Source organism: Osmerus mordax, chromosome 24, assembly GCF_038355195.1.
Source record: "Osmerus mordax isolate fOsmMor3 chromosome 24, fOsmMor3.pri, whole genome shotgun sequence".
Classification (NCBI taxonomy): domain Eukaryota; kingdom Metazoa; phylum Chordata; class Actinopteri; order Osmeriformes; family Osmeridae; genus Osmerus; species Osmerus mordax.
Window position 1 is genome coordinate 4,598,980 of NC_090073.1, and position 21,056 is coordinate 4,620,035.

At 39.8% G+C, this 21,056-nt stretch overlaps 1 protein-coding gene across 3 annotated transcripts in view; it reads right to left on the bottom strand.

Annotated features, from left to right (window-relative positions):
* Positions 1-2,989: 2,989 nt before the first annotated feature.
* Positions 2,990-21,056, bottom strand: part of slc4a4a (solute carrier family 4 member 4a) — a 38,111-nt gene continuing 20,044 nt past the window's right edge. For 2 of the 3 annotated variants that reach the window (XM_067228373.1, XM_067228372.1), the window contains exons 9-27: positions 17,782-17,939; positions 17,381-17,468; positions 15,725-15,879; positions 14,672-14,788; positions 13,959-14,133; positions 13,302-13,435; positions 12,638-12,912; positions 11,026-11,096; positions 10,319-10,504; positions 9,872-9,985; positions 8,799-8,960; positions 8,173-8,351; positions 7,290-7,362; positions 6,968-7,036; positions 6,063-6,236; positions 5,298-5,462; positions 4,993-5,086; positions 4,381-4,457; positions 2,990-3,707 (exon numbers count right to left, since the gene is read on the bottom strand). In XM_067228373.1, the coding sequence (XP_067084474.1) occupies positions 4,417-4,457; positions 4,993-5,086; positions 5,298-5,462; positions 6,063-6,236; positions 6,968-7,036; positions 7,290-7,362; positions 8,173-8,351; positions 8,799-8,960; positions 9,872-9,985; positions 10,319-10,504; positions 11,026-11,096; positions 12,638-12,912; positions 13,302-13,435; positions 13,959-14,133; positions 14,672-14,788; positions 15,725-15,879; positions 17,381-17,468; positions 17,782-17,939 (2,430 nt within the window). In that variant the 3' untranslated portion in view covers positions 2,990-3,707; positions 4,381-4,416. The remainder of the gene's footprint in view (positions 3,708-4,380; positions 4,458-4,992; positions 5,087-5,297; positions 5,463-6,062; positions 6,237-6,967; positions 7,037-7,289; positions 7,363-8,172; positions 8,352-8,798; positions 8,961-9,871; positions 9,986-10,318; positions 10,505-11,025; positions 11,097-12,637; positions 12,913-13,301; positions 13,436-13,958; positions 14,134-14,671; positions 14,789-15,724; positions 15,880-17,380; positions 17,469-17,781; positions 17,940-21,056) is intronic. The other variant, XM_067228374.1, reaches the window with a different exon arrangement.

Genomic DNA, 21,056 nt, shown 5'->3' on the forward strand with positions numbered 1-21,056 from the left:
GGATTACGCTGTAGTGTCACGACCAGGGGGGTGGTGGATTAATCATGCTTATTAGTAGCTAGTTGTTGGTTTATAAACATACTATAGGCTACCCGAATTTTTCATCACAGGAAAAGCAGATGTTAGCCTATAATTGTAATTATTAGTATATGGGTAGATATGCAATAGCATTTTGAAATGTTTATGTAGGCCTAATTTAAATTGGATTATTACAATTATAAATATGGACTCTCCAGGTTGTCCTCTAAATGTTATCGAAAGTCCAAAATGTTAAATTACACTCCTCCGATTGAGCCAATGCCATATCAGCAGTAGGGGGCACTGTCAGCTAAGGTAAGAGGTATTCACCATGTTAGAGTGCATTTCAATGAAACCGTTTTCCCCAACATAGCATGCTTTATTTGCCTTTGAAGTTGCTTTGGTATTGGTAAGGTTTAATACTCAACTCAGCTGTTTGTCAATTTACTAATGGCATATCCTGTTAGAGAACTTTCAATGGTGATATAATTGCTTTTAGTGTAATAATCAGTAATAGAAACATCTCGTTTCAAATTAGGCAAGTTATTGATCTCTACCTGGACATAATCAAACCTATAGATTAATAATGGTTAGTAAATTCTAAAGTCTTTGGTCAGGAAATATTGAGATTCGTTATTTCTTTCAACAGAAACATGTTTGTGTCTCTTGATATAAAAAGTAGAAACTACTTATGTTTTATTTGGCAGTAAATTATATATCAAGGCCTGCACTTTTATCCAAAGCAACATGGTCACATACATAGGGAGTCAGGTGGCTGAGCGGTTAGGGAATCTGGCTAGTAATCAGAAGGTTGCTGGTTAGATTCCCAGGCTGTGCCAAATGACGTTGTGTTCTTGGGCAAGGCACTTCACCCTACTTGCCTCGGGGGAATGTCCCTGTACTTACTATAAGTCGCTCTGGATAAAAGCGTCTGCTAAATGACTAAATGTAATGGTCAGACCTGGGGCTCTACCACTGAGCTACAGTCACTGTTTGCCTTCATACTGTGTGTTTCTAATAACAGCTTTACATTTTCATTTCCATTCTCCTTTACAACCCTATGAGTTCTCAAAACGATTTTGCTGGTCAGGGTTGCTATTATACTGTTTCTATATATTGGTTGTATTTCAAATATATCCATATTTTGCCAATCTTATTTTTAGCCTCTAAACTACAAATTCCTCAATCATTTTCAGGTTGTTCATTTCATGATTCTTTTCATATGCATCTTTGTAGATGCACATTACTGCATATGGCACAAGGGGGTGCCATTTGTATTACCCAGAAAAAGACTTTGGCTAGTCTTTGTCAATGAATAAAGCTGTTTTTTGATCTACCTTATAGTTATAGCAAAATTTATAATTGACATTATAGAAACAGTGATTGTTGATATTGTAATATAATTATATTACAAGTATTTAATATATGAAGATGTTACAAACAGGCTTGCAATGTATTTGTCTTTCCACGCAGTAACAAAGTATATCTGTTTCTTATTTTAAAGTAAATTCTTGATACAGCCTTAAATATTTGTATGAACAACATTTCGTTAAAGCCTTGCTAACGCTATTGTTACCTTTTTATACAACCCAATTTAATTGGTGTTCTACTACAAGTTGAAACAGAAGAGGGATGGACAACATACGATGTACATTTGATTAATTCAGTTTGTTTTTAATATACATTTCATTTGAAAAATAGAAAGTCTAAAATAAATCATTTCATAATTCCAATTGTATCAGTATTCAACACTAATTAAACTTTAGTTTATTGTACTTACATGTTACAGAAATAGTCCAACATGCTTACTGTATATTACTGTATACAATGTATATTTCAACTAAGTATGTTCCAGACATAAGTTACACTTATATCCACACTCAATGGTTATAATACTGATTTTCAAACTGTATAAATTATTTTGTGCTGATCTATTGAGACATAAAACGCTGTATGATAAGAAATAATATCTTGCATCTTGTGTTCCAATATTACTTTATATACAGGATATCCATAGAAAGAAAAAGGTTAAATGGTCACACAGAGACATAAAACATAGGGAGTTGATATGCTCTTCAGAATTGACATATGTTATCAAATATGTTGCCACATAAGCCATGTTGGCACTCACCGAGCAATACTGACCATCAATAGTCAACCAAAAATTCCAGATGGCAATTAAAAACCTTTTTTTTTTTTTATCCCATAACAGGGACATGCATGGCTCAACTCGGTGGCTGGCCAAAGTCTACGTGCAGACTGTATCTGGGGTCCAGGAGTGGCCAAACCAGCACGCACGCTGGAATGAAAGGGCTGGAACATGGGTACCTGCACTTCACTTCTTTGCATTGAAAGTTAGTTTCAATGCCAAGGAGAACAGCTGTACCTTGTTCCAAATTCTGCACATGGTCTGACTCCTCAGTGCCAGTTAAATGGCAACTGTGAGATGCTCTGTAGGCTGAAGCTCAGCTTTCCACTTTCAAGGGTTGACATTCATTTAGTTTCGTTCCCTTGTAGGATGATTTGATTGCAATGATTGGATCCCCCTCTGTTAAGCCACTTCGGTAAATTACTTGTGTGCAGTGCAAGCAGTTGTTTGATATGTATCGTAGTTTGATCAAGTTTGGCTTAAGAAAACAAATAGTTATCTGGAGGAATGTTGTACATGCTTAAAGACACAAAGCTGAACACGACAAGAGCAGGAAGTAAGAAAAATCAGGAAGTAAGGAAAGGGGAGAAAAATACAACAGTGGAATTATTTTCCCAGATTACATGTACTGTGTCAAGTTAGTTGAACACATAATAAAAGAGAATGTGTTGATGTGAACACATTTTAAACAAACATGAGAAAATTAACCATGAGTTACAATCACTGCAATGAAAAATACAAAATAATCAAAGACCAAATATTGTTTAAACATGAATTAAATTACAATAATTTGTTACTTCTATTTTTAATCAAGTACAGTAATATATATTTCCCCTAAATGAACACAATGGAGAGATCAACAAATATTAAAATGTCATGCTGCATCCAAAATCAACTCATGGCATTTGTTTTATATAATGCCTTGAACTTAAAACAAGAGGTAGAGCTACAAAGAAAAGTGAAATAAAAATATTCTCTCCTGCTACAATTTGAAATTGATTACAGTCATTCCTTTTACATTGTACTTTTTACATATAAAAAGTCAAAGAGCAATACAAAACAGATCAGGAGGGGACTCCCTGTGTGGTCATAAAAAGCTGCAGCATATCTATCAATCAAGATGGTATAAGGATTGCATAGAACAGTAGTAAGGAAATCACCTCTCAGACACATTAATGCTCAAGTATGCAAGACACACCCCACCAATAGACAACAAAAAAGTCTATAGAAAATTAAGTTATTTGATCTCTTTGATGGGTTCATTCCGTTTACGCCTGCATCCCATTCGTTGAACTTTAAACTTGACGGTTTGGTTAGGTTTTGTGTAAAAGTGAGATACGTAATTAAGAGGAAAGAGAACTTAAGTGTGAGTATTCTAGGTCTTCTCAGCATGTGTGAGAGGACGAGCAAGGCTAGTGGGAGGCAGTGTGATGTCTAAAGGGACGTCTCTGACCCGTGGCTCTTCCAGTAGTATCCGTTGTCATCTGGGTCGATGTCTATTCTAATCTGAGGCACAGATTTAAGTGGACTCATTTCAGGGCTGTAAAACAGACACACAGAAAATATAATTTACAATAGTGACATTTATATTGTGGGAGCATTCCTATTAAACTGGATTAATCCTAATTCATTCACATTTATACAAAAACTATATGTACTGAATCACTGCAATCACTTTGATCTTCTGTAATTGTCCTGCATTTCCCTTACAAGTCAGAAAGACTGTGGGTGAACTACTAATGTAAGCCTGACAGCCATGCCTTCTATCTGCTATTAAGTGAATCTATGTTTGTGTGATTTACAGTAAGATGCCATCTTGCTCTGAAATTGGCTCTGCACGCGTCAGCCAAATTGACCTTATCCACAGCCTGTGGCCACTGCAGATGGATGATTATAACCCCAATGCTGGTGTTTTTCTTTTAGGGTAATGTACGTTATGCTCGTCCGAGATTAAACTGTAAATCTGATCTAAAGATTACAATGATCAATTCATGCCAAGGAAATAATGAGCCAATGTTTTGAAGTAATGTCTGATTTACATGACACAGGTACTGACAGATCCCTGCCCCCCCCAGCAGGACTTCACGTTGAAAGATGCCAGATGAGAAAGTAAGACCTCCCTCTCCCCCCTCCCCTCCCCTTTCCCACAGACTATTGTGGCCTTTCCTGACTCTTGCATGTTGCTAGCTTCATGGCTGGGAACGAGATGTCACCTTGACAAGCAGTTGTCCTGGTAGTAGCGAAGCTGCTCAGCACGAAGAGTGGTGTTGGCATGATGGGGACTTGTCTCCTGTGGAGAGAAAGGTTCCCCCGGACTATTAGCTCACACGTGGTTAAGATGCATTTCCTGTACAGTATCTAGACATCATGCTTACGGTGATCTTTTTTTAATTTATTTTTTTATCCTAACATAATTTCCCCCCCTCACAGTAAATTAGAAGTTAGCATCGGAGCAGGAACTGAAATGAATCAATCTTTTTTTTTTATCCTGTGTGAAAGCGTCGCCTCAGACTGTAGGTTAAGACAGAGATTATAACTCATGGAGCCGTTTAAGTGGCGAAAGAAAATGGAGTGGCATGAAAGACAGGGAGCAAAGGAGCAGATTAGAGAAAAGAACGAGGACAACAATTAATGGAATGCACTTAAGCTGTGAGAAAGACTGGCAGTGACGGACGCGTCCTCCGATAGAGAACCAACAAACGAAAGGCCCTGAGGCAAGAGGAAGCTGGAAAGCAAGAGCAGTGGTGAGGGTGGAAAAGGGAAGTTCCCTTTAATTCCTCCGTTCTGAGAAAGCGCATCGGTCAGGACAGATCAGGTGTACTCACTGTCGGAGGCCTTATCGCCTAAGAAGGGCTCTTGCTCCATTATGTCCATGGGGATTTTAATGCTGGGTACATTCTCATTGTAAGGGTAGTCAGACTGTGGGGGGAGACAGCAATGGAAGAAGATTTCCTGAACCTGAATTCTACAACCGTTATGGGAAGGCCATGCTAGGGTCTGTATATACAAGGACCCTCGCACACACATCTACGCACACCTTTAAATTAAATTGTTCATCATAATTCCATAAAGAAAACCGCCAATTAATTTGCTTTCTTCGTCAACCATTTAAAAGAGAGAGAATTCTCACATCGTCGACGTCACTGTCGACACTCCCCCTCTTCTTCTTCTTCTTCCTTTTCTCATCCTCCTTCTTCTTCTTGTCCTTCTCTGGGATGATGTCATCCAGGAAGCTGAGCTCGTGCTGGGAGAACATGTAGTCCATGAACTTCCTCACAGCTACCAGCGCAAGGATCTAAAAAGTTGCAAAAAGCAACATTTCAAAAGTCATTCATGAATACAGTCCACAGTGTAACAGCCAGAAGATATACATACACTATATCAGATTTATAATACAGAATTCCTGTATTGGTAAGATCCCCATCCACAGCTGTTTCAATCTACCCTTTAGAGCTGTTAAGTCAGCATCTTGACTAACGTAAACAACACAGAACCAATAGATTAAATGTTTAACAAGGGTGTAGGTTTCATTAAACACAAAATACTTACAGTATTTACTAAGATATTTTGTTACAACCTGTTTTTTCTTCTACAACACAGGTTGTAACAAAATATCTTAGTAAATACTGTAAGTATTTTGTCTAAAGGGTAGATTGAAAAAGCTGTGGATGGGGATTTTACCAATACAGGAATTCTGTATTATAAATCTGATATTGTGTATGTATATATCAATAGCAGTATATCATTTTTAGATTAATCTATGAAATACTTTTTACCAGACCCCTTTGGATTTCTTTACACAACTCAAAACCATGTAAAAAAATAAAAAAACTACTTTGTATCTTGGTCTTTATCTTTGCTAGAGGAAGGCTCAACATGAAGGCTCGGACCTTACCATGACTGGGAAGACGATGGCAGCCACTGTGGACTTGAGGATCCAGAGCAGAGCCAGACAGAGCACCTGGATGAAGGTGAAGAGGTGGACCTTCCTCAGGGGCACGTGGCGCAGGTACACCAGGTCAGGCTGGTGCTTCGCTGGCATCAGGAGCAGCTGAAGACGATCCATGAACTGCCGAGGAGGTTATGAAGGGTTCGTGGGACAGGTCATAAACGTGCGGAAGAAGGCACTGGATGTTTACATTTGAGTCATTTAGCAGACGCTCTTATCCAGAGCGACTTATAGTAAGTACAAGGACATTCCCCCCCGAGGCAAGTAGGATGAAGTGCCTTGCCCAAGGACACAACGTCATTTGGCACGGCCGGGAATCAAATCAAACCCAATTCCCTAACCGGCCATGGAGTCCCACTTAACGCCCAACCTTCACCATACCAAGTTTGTTAAATTTGTCTGTATGTTAAATAACCTTCCCCGCCAAACTGTAATGAATTCCATAGTAACTTTATACTTTTTATACTGTTCGTATCCGAATGAGCCATTAACAACCAAGCCGACACATGGATTAGTACTGTTGGTGAAATGGCTGCACTAACTTTTGATGATCCAACAGTAAAACTAATTTCTTTCATGACTTGGACTTAAATAGCCCTTAATTAAAGCTGACAGTCTGCACTGCAACCTTAAAACTGCTATCGGAAGGAAAATAACTAGAAGTGTCACTGTCCAAGGATTTTTTTACACTTGGTGTGAATGGGTTTCAAAGTTACTACCCCAAGCCATTCCTGAAGGAGTATTTAAGATGGTCTTTTAAAAAATGACTGTATCCTTTCTTGAATAATGACTCATAACTAAAGAAGTCACCTGCCACAGAAAGCCTTCTAACGGGAGAGGGCAGAAATTACCTGCACACTGTTGAGGGAAGCCACACCCATGTAGAGGAAGACTCCATACAACACGGGCATGGGTATGAACTGATGGAACAAACAGCAAGGTGAGCACAGTTTACTGGATGGTCTACGGTCACTGAACTGTCAAGTTATAAAAAGAACTGTCAAAAAAGAAGCATTGTGGACAAATAGTACTACAGTGTTCTGGGTTTTGAGCGTTAGTTTGAGAGTGTGAGGTTGCGTCATTTCTGTGTGAACGATTCACATTATAGACACAATCCCCAGAAATCAGATTCCTAAACAAATGCACAGCCAAATGAGACACAAACATCCTCACCTTGAGTATAGGAGACATGAGGACAGACAGTCCAGTCAGAATGAAAACGCACACACCAGTTACTCGTTGCTCTCTATTGAAGAAAAAAAAAACAATGACATTTGTCATACAGAATAAAGTCTATAAGTAATAGATAGACCTGGTACACCTTTGAATGCGTTTACAGTAACAAACCACACGTCACGTCAATAAATCTACTGTGATTAATAGATAATACCGGATAATTACATTTAGCAAATATGCATAAGGTGCCATTGTGAAACGTGCCCAAATGCAAATTCTCAGTCTTGGAAAAACTCTTTGAACTCGGTTGAAAATGTCTTCGAAGCAAGATACTCTCAACACTCAGATTCCTATAATAAAAGCTTGTGGCTAACACTAAAAGATTTTTGAAGTTCAAGTGACTTTGTTAAAACTCTCCCAAAGTGAGAAAACAACTGAAAACTGAACGTTCCTAGGGGACAGATAGCTCAACACGTTTGTTTGCTCAGCTTACAGCTGTAACCAGCACCCTCCTAGGGCTAAGACTAACAAGCTAAACATTTGGCACAGACTCTCCACTGTGAAAAACGTCTTTGTGGTATTGTAAATATATCGCAGGCCTTTATTGATGGCTCTTAACATTTGATTTACTAGCAAGAGCTAGCATGTGCTAATCATGAAATAATTCACCTTGATAATCATTTGAATGACCAGAGAAATAATGTTATTTTGTGTTCAAGTGCTAATTACTAGCATCAATCATAATTATAGTTGTCATTGGTGTATGAAATGTAAATATGCTGCTTAGCATGAGAGTAGTACGATGTGTTTATAAACTTGGTGTGCTGCACACACATTTGCTCACCAGACGGTGTTTATGCTTGAAATGTGGCGTGCCTACCTCACGCCCAGGAACTTGGGCTGCTCTCCCGGGGCGGACGTCTCCGTCTCCATCTTCAAACTGTCGATGTGTGCGATGGAGATGACGGTAGCAGCCACGTACCATGGCAACCCCATGAAGGAGCAGACCACCATGAGGACCGCCACCCAGAAGAGATCCAGGTGATAACCTGCACCTTTCTGTTACCCCCCCCCCGGAAAGACAAAGCTATTGAGGAGATGTACATAAAGGAAGATGTACAATAAACACATTCAAATAGTTCACAAGTGTCTCAAATGACGAAGAGTTCATCGAAATCAACTTGCTTCTAAGCCCAGTATTGTCTTAGAGATTCATGAGATTCAAATGTATCAGTTGAACAGTGTCATACAGATAATGACTGTACCATCTATGGTCATATGTATTTCCCCTCAATCTGCTCGATCTGTCCGCAGGGACAACTGGGGGGGAAAAAAACACTTCTAGTCCGTCATTGCTTGGGGAAAAAAAAACTGCATTTAGCATGTGTCCAACTGGAACCTCCCCTGAGCCCAGCACGTATTTTCCTGTACCCACGGGTATCTAATGGACCATGGTAATGCTTTCCGGAGTCAAATGGGCCCGCCAACGTCAGCGGTCTTACCCACCTTCAGCTTGTGCTCCTTCCTGTTGACGATGACGGCGGTGATCTGCTGATCCATAAAAAGCAGGATGGTAACCAGCAAGGCAGGCAGCGCAGACGCGAGGTACACCCACCAGGGGTTACCTCCAAAGGGAGGCACGAACCAGCCCCTCTTGGAGCTCGTTGGCTGCAAATTGGGGGGGGGGAGGAATTGGAAGAGCAGGTTGGTTGGTCATCTCAGATGAAGCATCACAGAATTGACGTCAAGACATACCCAACACACATCCAGGATCAGATTAAGCCATTTGTCAGGGACACTTAGTACTCACAAATCATTTCACTGGCATCTTAATGAACATATGTTAGTGGGGGTGGGGAAGTGGGACGTACTCTGAGGAACTCATCGTCATTAACGACTCATGATCATTTCTGTAAATATTGAAACAGCTTTTCGTGTCATTTTGATATCCTTTGGTTTCTTATTTTACAAGTCACATTTTATGAATGTCGTTAGTGTCAGGTTGTTTGTGTTTTACACGTTTTTTACAAGCCAAACGTGTGCATATGTCTGTCTTTCAAAGGCGTCACATTTGATCTGTAATCGGCGACTGTACATTTGTACATCTTAGACCTCCACTTTCTACTACTGTCAGAAGTACAGCATGTTACTGTATACAAGGACAAGCTACAAGTGACTTAAAAAATGTAATATTACTTTTGCTCTGGTGCACCTGGGCTCAAGTTTAATTTCACTGCCTTTTATAATTGTATGCATGTTTGGGTATCTGTTTCATCGATATTATGTATTGATTATTTGTATTCAATACATCTATACATATCTCACACTCTGGTAAGAATACACTGAGCTAGTTGGATTGACACAGCTATGAACTGAACATATTCTTATTCTTTTGTACTATGAAAGAGTATCCAACCCATGTCATACACATTTATAGACTGCAACTATACTGTATTATTCAATTGATTATTGGGTTTATGCAATTTAAAGGGGGCTACAGTAATTGTATTTAAAGTTATGTTCTTAAAACTATTGAGTGGTCACTGAAAGATACTGTATATATTTGAAAGACACAATACCTTGAATTCAGTTGGCACGATGAGTTTGGGGGTGTCCACTCCTACTAGTGCATCTACGCCACAGAAAATCAAGATGGCCAAGATAATGGCAAAGTCACTGATGAGTTTTCTCACCTTTGAAAACAGACAAGTAGACACTCAAAAAGATACACCGCACAGGATCATACCAATGCTATTTGTTACATGGTCATAGAACTGACCAGACATTTTTCAAAATAAAAGCCTGGCTCCTTTCTGTAGTCTTAACAGGCAAATGTACAGGTAATTGATGGTAGAAGATGTTTTACCAAACAGGCAATCTATCCCTGGGTATGCTTTAACCAACTAGTCTACCCGACAAGGAGCTATGAGGAGATTCCTTTTGTATAACGTCATCAGTTCCATCTTGCACAGAGAGCTAAATCAAATGCACTGTAAAAAGCTTAAGGGAAGGCTAAAGCAACTTACAGTGGTTGGGAAAAACGGGCTGAACTTGAACTTTTTGAGACACATGGAGCATGTGTAGGTACCAAAGAACAAGATGAAGGACATGAGGGCGATATCAGGGACAAAGTCGCAGGCCTTGCCCACCAGTTCCCCTCCATACTTCAGACACTCCTTCTTGGACAGGGATGACCATGTGGCATTCAAAGGCTGTAAAGCAAATATGATGGAACTCAGTAATGTTTCAGCCCGTTTTTGGCAGAGCACAAACACAAAGAGAATACCCAAAAGATATTTGTAGTAGGAATACAATAACAATTCTGTTGGAAAAAAGCTGCACTTTCACCATCCTTTCTTCCCAAAGGATGGAGAGAATAGGCTACTGATGGCTTACTCACTAGGTCTGTGTTGTTAGGCTACTGATGGCTTACTCACTAGGTCTGTGTTGTTAGGCTACTGATGGCGTACTCACTAGGTCTGTGTTGTTAGGCTGCTGATGGCGTACTCACTAGGTCTGTGTTGTTAGGCTACTGATGGCTTACTCACTAGGTCTGTGTTGTTAGGCTACTGATGGCTTACTCACTAGGTCTGTGTTGTTAGGCTACTGATGGCGTACTCACTAGGTCTGTGTTGTTAGGCTACTGATGGCGTACTCACTAGGTCTGTGTTGTTAGGCTACTGATGGCGTACTCACTAGGTCTGTGTTGTTAGGCTACTGATGGCTTACTCACTAGGTCTGTGTTGTTAAAGTACCAGATAGATGTGCCATCCAGAGGATCATCCAGAACTTCAGTGCTGTTTTCTGTGAAAAACAACAGCATGCCTCACGATCAAATGTCACAACTAATATTATCATTAGTATATTTACAAAATATACTTTGCGAGCATGACAAATAACCCTGAAATGTAAATCATTGGATTAGAATTGTAAAAGAAAAAGAAAAAGACCATTAACTAAACAATTGTCTTTCAAAATATGTTTACATTTACATTGTTCACATAATAAGTTGATCAAACGCACAAGACTCTCCATCAATATGTACCAAAACTAAACTCCACTGGGTTTATGACGACAATCACATTTTACAGAGAGACTGCTTGTGTGTGTGTGCGTGCATGTGCAAGTGCGTATTTATGTTAGTGTGTGTTTGTGTACGTGTGTGCATGTTTGTGTGTGTTTTTGTGTGAGTATAAAATGCATATGGTCATATACAGAAGATACAGCCATTGTGTGAGTAAGAATTATGCATTCATTGTGTAAAAGGGAAGTTAATAAATATATGTTAACGTCACTTGTCAAAAGAGAAAGATCTAAATGACAAAGAATTGTCATTCAGATGCAACACACAAATTGATCTACATATTCTTTTGAACCCAAAAGGACAATCTTCATATTTCAATTTTAAACAACAGGATGTTTCACCTCCTCAACATATCAAGTAACAAAATATTTTACAATGGACTCCTTACCCAATTAATACATACTCATTCTCATGGAAGAATTGTAACTTTAGGTCTTTTTCTAATAAAGCTTTGGAAGACTAAAAGGTCAGACTTTTGGTCAAACATCTGGAAAGTGTTAGAAGTCCATTGAACTTGTCGAGTCAGAAGGCCCAGCTGGTCTAAATACAGTTCAGAAATTGCATTCAAATACATTTGGAAACTTGAGGACGTTGCCTGTTCCACTGTTTTCACTCACTAAACAGCCTGTTTGAGGCGACACCTGCGTCAAACCAAATACAGCTGGCATATTCAGTAGGAGTAGAGGAACACAGTCTACACCCATTGAGGCAATGATCTAGGTTCTGGTGGTCTGGCTACAAAGGATCATTTTTTAGCCAAAAGCTAACTTATGGACTAACTTTGGACCCTAGTTAGGAATTTTCTAGATATTGTGTGCTAGTAATAGCAACCACAAAAATCGCTGAATGCCAACATGTCAGTTTGCTTGAGCGAGCATTCAACATGCATCAGTGCAAAAAAAAAAAGTGCTGCTTGTTTAAAATGTTCTGTTGCCTCTGCGTTTTCCTTTTGACTGGTGTAGCATGTTGTGTTCATGCAGGTTTTTTGGTCAGCCATGCATAATACTCAAATGAGACAAACACTGGTTGCCGAATGCTCAAAATATAATTTCTGACATTCTGCCCCTAAAATGTAATTCGGTTCAACTCTGCAATTGTTGCAAAAAGTGACTTGAATGTCTTGCTTCACAGAGGCACAAACGGAAAACACATCATGTAGAAAGGACACCCAGCATAGCCCACAAAAACCCCATACTAGCCTAAACACGCAACCACCAAAAGCCCAAATGACCAATCAAAAACCGACGGACAAGAACCTTACCCAGGATCGTCGGAGCCATGCAGAGGCAGTCGTATTGGGTGACGTAGTCGATCGTATAGTCTGGGTTGATGGGGTAGTAATTGCACAGCTTCAGCATCTTTTTGAAAGCATCATAGATGAAGATGAAGCTGATGAGGCAAGAGAAGCCTTCCTCGGTGAAGCGGGTGAAATACTGCACTAAGTAGCTGGCGTCGGTCGCCACCAGGACCAGACAGAAGAAGGCTGACCACAGGCCAATCCACAAGCGGAACTCCAGATAGTCAAATTCATTTTCCCTGGAGAAAAACAACAGCAGATGATTCGATGCATTCAATCCTGTAGTGGAACATGGTGTTTGAAAATGAATAGGTTCTAGCCTTTGTTCAGTTTATGTAAAGACCATTATCATTGATTTGTGTTTACAAAAGTTTCCACGACTTGAGTTGGAGAATTGTAAAACTGTACTGCTTTCTTTATAAATGTTCAAGTCTGGAAATATAGATGTTATACTTATTCCTTTCGTGTACTGTGCCAACTATGACCATGCAATTGGAGAAAGCTGGTGTACAGTCTATGGGTTTCCTCTGTATGAGTTTCATATGCTACGAACAAAAACATTTGAAATATATGTGGAAAAAGATCTATAAATATGCACACAAACAGAGAAGCAAGTAGGTAAGGATACCTGCTGAAATTGAAAAGCAGCCGTTCAAAGACCAGTACAGGCCCAGTACTGCTGAGGATGGTGAGCGGCTGGCCGGCCAGCAGGCAGAAGACACCACCGGAGACAGCAGTGCCAAGGAAGCTCTCCAACACACCCTGAACACACAGACCACTCAGCCTCTGCAGTTCAGGTGACTAAGGCCTGCCTCTACAGTTCAGAGGACTGAGGACTGCAGAGGCAGTTCAGGGGACTGAGGACTGCCTCTGCAGTTCAGGTGACTGAGGACTGCCTCTGCAGTTCAGGTGACTAAGACCTGCCTCTACAGTTCAGAGGACTGAGGACTGCAGAGGCAGTTCAGAGGACTGAGGACTGCCTCTGCAGTTCAGGTGACTGAGGACTGCCTCTGCAGTTCTACACTGCAGTTTTAAGGATCCTAAACATCATCATCAAGTACATATGGGAATGGATGAGGAAAGTCAACATGAGGTTTCCTGCCAAACAGTAAAACCACCACAGCCAAGCCATATGGTCATTTGACGCCCCATCCACTTCCCTCTCTATATGGATCCTTGCATTGCTGCTTTAATTCATTTTAATTCAGAATGAACCACATTGTTTACTAATCACATTGTTTCCTCACAGACCCATAAATAGGGTTTCAGAATCAAGATGACTTACCTGCATGTTGTCTGTAGCATCCCCGAGCAAACCACCAAACGTGATGGCATTTGTCACAGTTCCCAGGTAAATAAACAAAATGGCTGACAGGGCCTGGATGTGAAAAACATCGTAAAAATCACTTGCAAAAAACGGTGCTTTCCTCTTAATATCCAGCATGAGGCCTCCAAACAACCTGTAAAAAGAAGGGGCACATCTGGTTTCTCTTCTTATTGACATATTTTTTTGTGAGAAACGGATTTTGGCTCAGCCCAATCAAACATGTCTACAGCCAATCAACAAATCTGGATATATTTGAAACGTTCGGTCATAAACTGAAATCCTAATCATACACTGTGATATAAAATATTTGTGGAATTTCTATGGCTTTATTTAGAGTTTAGTATTTTGGAAAATATATGTTATGTTCTCATGTCATGTTGTTCAGCAAAGAGTAAATTCTGATTCAAAGAGAAAATAATGAAGGAATGTGTGTTTTCAGTATTCGGTATCTACAGTGAAGTATGTTGGTACAACACAATACTTTTTCATTTATTGTCGAGTTTAAAGAAAAATAAATGTCACGCTTGAGGGAGGCATGAGATTATACTGTCATTTGTTTTATATTTGTGACCAAAAAGAGATATTTACAAAAAAGTTGTTTGATAAGACTACTTACCAGGGTTAATTTCATTATGGTAAGCAGTCATGTATAATTTGCAGTTATAGTTTACCTGCCCGTCTTTTTCAGTTCATCACCAACAGCATGCCCTCCTCCCCCTCCAGGGCCTCCATCATAAGGCGTGTCCCCGTTCATCTGGGAATTGTCGCCTCCAGCATACATGTTCTTTCTAGGTGAGACAACATAACATTCTGTTCAATATTTTGAGCGCTGACAATGGATGTGATGTAGATATAATGGTTGGAAACAAATGTAAAAACTTAAACTGTTGGATTGCTCAATTGTTGCGGTGATATGATATAAGAGAGGCCTTGTGTTGCGTTCGTCCTAAAAAGGACCCCTTTCTGATATTGAGTAGCAGAATTTCCTTTTAGTAGAATTTGTCAACTAAGACCGTCATAGGCCTTTTGAAAATGTCTGCCCTGCTGTTGGGTCACTCGGGATGTATCGTGACAACATCAACTCTGCCCTTGAACGTTGGAGCCACAGGAAGTGCTGCTGGGGTACTTAACCACCCGCTCCCAGATTGAGTGGCAGGAAGGAGTCCTAGTCGCCTGTCACTTCACCTGAAGCCACTAAGACCTGACAAGCTTCTTCTGGTTCAAAGCGAGCAAGCACCCATGAAGATTCACAGCACCCATAAGGTCATCTTGACTTGACCAAAAAGCCTTGCGCAAACATTATTATCCAACCTCTGCAAATGCTATTGTGGCTGAATGGGAACAAATTCCGCATCGACTTTCCAGCATCTGCTGACAAACCTTCCACAGGAAAGGGGGCAGCAAAGTGGAGACCAACTCCTTTTATTGCTCATGATTTTGGACTGAGATGGACAAAAGTTTCTGTACACTGAGCAGATGTCCACATGCTTATGGCCATACAGTGAATACATGGTAACTTTTTGTATCTTTAATATCAGGAATCACTCAAAATGATGACTGATGAAACCCACTGTATGCCTTCGTTTCAAGGGTTGGCTAACGAAACCACACAACATGAATCTCTCTGACCTAACAGCATGAATGCAATGTTGTTTCAAATATGACAGTTCTAATGGAACATGACGGAATATGAGGAGCCATAATGTGGCCATGTGGCGGGTAACCTTTTCTCAGAGGATGGGAGAGACTTTGGGGGCTCGATCCTGATGGCAGGGTCCCACTCTCCAGGAGGCAGGACGATGACCTCATCGAGAAACTCATCGATGCCCGCCAGAAGATCTTGTCTGTCCTTGGACTTGTATGCAATATCGTGGAAGACCTTCACAGACAAAGGAAAGTAAGAACCATAGCCATCAGTACGGGGCACTCCTGTTAAATGGTGGTGACAATGGTGGCTCATAGTGATCCAAAAGCAAACTATCAAAACGGGTGGACAACCCGGGAGGAGAAGGATCGAGTGGGGTGGTCGGCTTTGTACTGCTCGTGTTCATAGGCAAGCAGGCGAAAGGTAATCCCAGAAATATTTTTGTAAGAATATAAAGTCTGGGGGGAATCCTTGTGGTGGAAAAAATAAAACTGTAACTGGATCCAGCTAATGTTGTGAATTCATCCGTTAGTTGCAGTGTTGCAGGGGTAATGAGACTGGGAGCAATGCCATCTCTCCTGTTTGTTTTTTTTACCAAGCTGATGGGTAACATTTAGAGCACCCTGATTAACATTTCTGTAACTCAAAGAATAAACTGATCGACGTTTGTTATTTTCCATTCCTCCTCATGTACGTCTTGTGTAGCCTCAACAAAAGTTGGCCACCGAATAGGTTGAGAAGGTTTTGTTTACATTGCAGATGTAATCCTATCATGCAGACAAGTAATTTACATACTTTATGCCGAACATGTAGACAATGAGTTTGAATATTGAATAACTAACATGTACATAATTAGTATACATACTGTATACCCAGCATGTACACATTCTTAATTGTTGTCTGCTATGACGTTTTAATGATTAATGCTAAAATATTTTTGTATTCAGTATCAAGTCAATACAGGTAATTAATTCAAGTAAAACAACCAATTAAGTTTAAATTCCTTTGTAAAATGATGGCAATCATTGCGACACAGAAAATGCAGTAAAAAGGAACCATACAGTTAAATAAACCAGACATAATGGCAGCAGGGCCAAATACATGGAAAACGATAATCTCCCAAAAGTCAAAATCCACACATGGGGAAAAACCCCCACAAAAAAGAACCACAACACAACAGATTTCTATGAAAAAGTGCATTCATGTCCGGCTACGATTCAACACCATTGCTATAGAGGAACATAAGATGATACAGTCTTGTTGACCATCATAATTATGTACATAAAAGACCATGGCAAGACTCAAGCATGAGTTTGTCCTGTAGGTCATTCCAGTTCTGTGCAACCAAAAATAAAAGGTACAATATACTGTATGGTTGAATGTATAAATGCTGAGACGTCACAATGCGAAGGTTTGGATTGCAAACCAATGGGAAACGCTGCTGAATGCATGGAACTCATCAACAAAAACCTGACTCGCGTTAGGTTTGAAAAATTACCTCGCACACTGGTAGCATGTTGATGAATCATTGATGTGATTTTCTTTCACCAATGGAAGATATTGAACCCCTAAAATAGAATTTTTCCAGCATATATTTTTCATCTGCATTGAACACCATAACAGATTATCCTTGATTATCTGTTGTAATTACTATATGTACTGCTTGTACATTGCTTTGTTTATATGTATTTACATATCTCAAATTACTATTTTATTGTTTTCAGTTTGTTCTTACCTCATCTGACATGAGTGTGGCAATGGCTCTCCCGATCTCATGATATGACTTTGCTTTCCCTTTGGGTCCAAGAAGGATGAACAAAAACCTGCGGAGAAAAGAGTTTGTTTGCTATTTAAATGAAAATATGTATTTGTAATATCTGAAATAATCATATTACATTCATTCAGCATCAAAATTTCAAATAGTTGTCTTCCTTATCACAATAACGGTATTTATTGCAAGTTCTGACATCGCTGTTTGCAATAGATAACACTGTTGAGGGGATTATTATGATATACTCAAAGTCAAATTAAAAAACCTTATTGAAAAAGATTTGGGGGTTTGTGCAAATGTAAAACCGGTACATAATAGATAGAACCAGGTATGGAATCCTGGATTCCTCGACAGTGAGCCACTACCTGGTGGGAACAGGGACCTCCGTCAGGGCGCCCAGCATCACAGCCTGCTGCAGACGCACAAACGCCACGAACGGGGCATCCAGGAAGTCCACCTCCCCCACTAACACGTTTGAGGCCTCCGCGTCTCTGGGCAACTTCTTCATGAACTTGTTCCTCAACTGAAAACACAAAAGAGGATAGCCTGAACCAACTTTCACACCAGCATGGGCCCCTGTTAGAATTAGACAAGCAACATAAAGTAGGATGGAATTGTATTAAATGTCAACTGGTCGTCTTCAATTCTCTTACCAAAGAAAGACTGAGAAAAGCAGGTAAGTGATTTGGTGACTAGATAGTAAAAGCTGTATATGTTGCAATAACCGGCATAGTCCGACATATGACAACACATTGTTCAGTGAGACCAACAACTGGTTTAATCAGCAGGACATTCGAATCCTGGGACAATCTCTCAAAGGAGCTTGTGGTAGACTTTTCCAATTAAACTTTACATCCTGTGGCAGGTTGACAATCTACTTCAGACAGATGAGCATTTCCACCTATATCAAGGACTTACCAAGAACATGCTGTATGAGTTAATGTATTAATTTAGCAAACACTTTTATCCAAAGCGACATACGGGGGGCACGGGGGAGGTGTGTGTGCGTGTATGTGGGAGGGGGGTGAAGGGTTACCTGTGACCTCTAGATTAAAAAAACACTGAGCTATACCCAACAAATGGAAGAAGCAGGAGAGAATTAAACAAATCCAAAACATTTTTTGGATTTGCTACCTTAATTGACAAAATCCAAATAGAAATGTAATTAAAGTATGTCTCACTACCATGGCAATGGTACCATGGCTTTACACGATTTTGAATGTATGACAAACATCATACATGTTAAAAGGTCCACCACTGTGTAACTTATTAACAGCACCTGCGTCTAGTGTAACTGGAAAACATTTACCCAGAAGCATGGAGTCATGGATATCCTTAGAAAAGACAAAGAGCTCCATACCGTACTGTTCTCCAATAGATGCAGAAACAGAACAATACAACATTCTACGTTTGTACACTAAATTCTGAAATTGTTTTTAAGCAAAAACAATTAAAGTCACTCATCAATTTATGTTTCCCAAGAAACTGTTTCTACTACGAGTACATTATATAATTTGCACTGTTCCGGTAAAATATACAATCCATGTCGAAAGTTGAATTACTGATGACATTTTAAGATACCCCCCCAAGAGTCATAGGTCATACCCCCTACCCTACTGCCTGTGTGAACACAAGATTAGGAGGAAAACTGGCATTCTTGCTCATTTGGGGATGTCGTACATTTTGGAATCTGACTTTTAGCCACAGTTTACCAGTTTAGCCACATTAAAATTGGGATCCTCCTTGTCAAACCAGAAAGTGCTGCTCTGCCCACAACCTTTATGCATCTCATTCCTGTCTCCATGATGTACATTTTGTACAGATGTACAGTTTTTTTTACAACTTAGTGTAAAGCTGTATAAGTAAATACTTAGTTTATACTTAAATTTAGTTTAATTAGTTTATACTTATATTTACTTTAAGTAAATACTTAAAGTTTGGCATCAGTCCCCGGCATATGTCATTTATTTATAATTCAATTAAAGAACATATTCAATTAAATGTGCTGCTCAGAATGCCATACCAATTCCGGTAAATTTCAAATGGTGCGTAATTGCAGATTAAATACCAGGGGCGTCGTTAGACCCTTTTTACTGGGGCACGTGCCCCAGTATAAATCTGCAGTGCCCCAGTAAAATCTAAAGTTTGAGTTTTAACAATGTACTTTATCAGTCAGTGCATTAATTTAGATTGATAATCCCGGAAAAAATTAACGCAGTATCCCAATCAACACTTCAAAGCAGTTTAACCGAAAAGACAAACCGATGCACGCAGAATTCCATGTTAGCGCACTCTTCTGAGCTTGCCAAATAGCCACTGCAGTCCAGTGGTCGGACTCGGCACACAAATCAGAATTGAGGTAGGCTAAGAAAATATTACAAAACTAAAGAAAGTTTATAAATAATATGCCTACCGATCATCTTATTTTGGCTAAAACATAAAAACAATATTACATGAAGCTCAAATGAATGCAAAAAAATGTGTGCGCTCGCATTAACGATTGATGTCCCTGCCAAAGCTGATATCAACTTGCGTCCCTGAACTGTTGTATAGTGGGTTAAGCAAGGGGAGTTTCTATAGCCGAGTAGTGCGTTGTGCGCAGCAAGCTTGGAAAAAAAAGGGATATGAATAGGGGCCTGTGCCCCAGTAGAGTTTTATGTCTAACAACACCCCTGATAAATACCAGGATACCAAGAATCACTGTCTGATTAATTCTGCCTTGTCCATTTAAAAAAAAAAAAACGTTTACAACTGTTCTGGTGAGCTATGCAAGTACAAGGTCAGACTGACAGGCCTGCCCAAATAGTTTTTTACATTTCTTTCTTTGCTCAACATGATTTCTTAAGATGGCCATAATACCCAATAAAGTGTCATTGAGCTCTAATGCCAATATGATGTAATGGGGGTCTGAAGGGCATCTCAATGACCAAGATGAAAACAATGTTGGTTAAAAGGAATGTATTGGGAAGTTATTGCATAGTAAAATAATACATCTGACTTCGGAATCAGGCTCTGTTGTTATACTTGAGGATTACAGGATGTTCATCAGCTCTTCTTAGGGATCCCTGTGATTCGATTTTAAAATCCAACTAGAGCCAGTCTTGAAAACAACCGTGAGAGAGCCATGAAAGTTAATTAATTGATTGAGAGCCAAGTTGTATAATTGACACTCCATGTTGTACGAAGCTAACCCACAGAAGCCGACCTGCCCTACAGATGACCTGGCATGGATTGTGATACATACTACCCAAGTTCAATGTTTCAACTAAACAAAAAAGTATTCTTGAGAGTGAGAGGAGACACAGTCAATTTGAATGGTGCCAAAAATGTTCCTTAGAAAAGTGGAGAAGGGTGAGAAATCAAACCTATTAAAACAACATCATATTCATCTCAGTGGGGAAAAAAAATATATTTTCTGTATTCCAACCCAAATTGAGATCAATTTTTAAATAATCTTTGAACAAATTAAGGACCCTAGTGCCTGTGCTGTTGATGCAGCCTGTAAAGATGTCACTCAGTTGATTCGGTGACACAGACACACACACACAGACACACACACACACAGACAGACTCCTGGAATTATAGATTCCAGGAGTGCAGTGCCCATGATGCAGCCGCTGACGTCGGTTAGATGATTTAC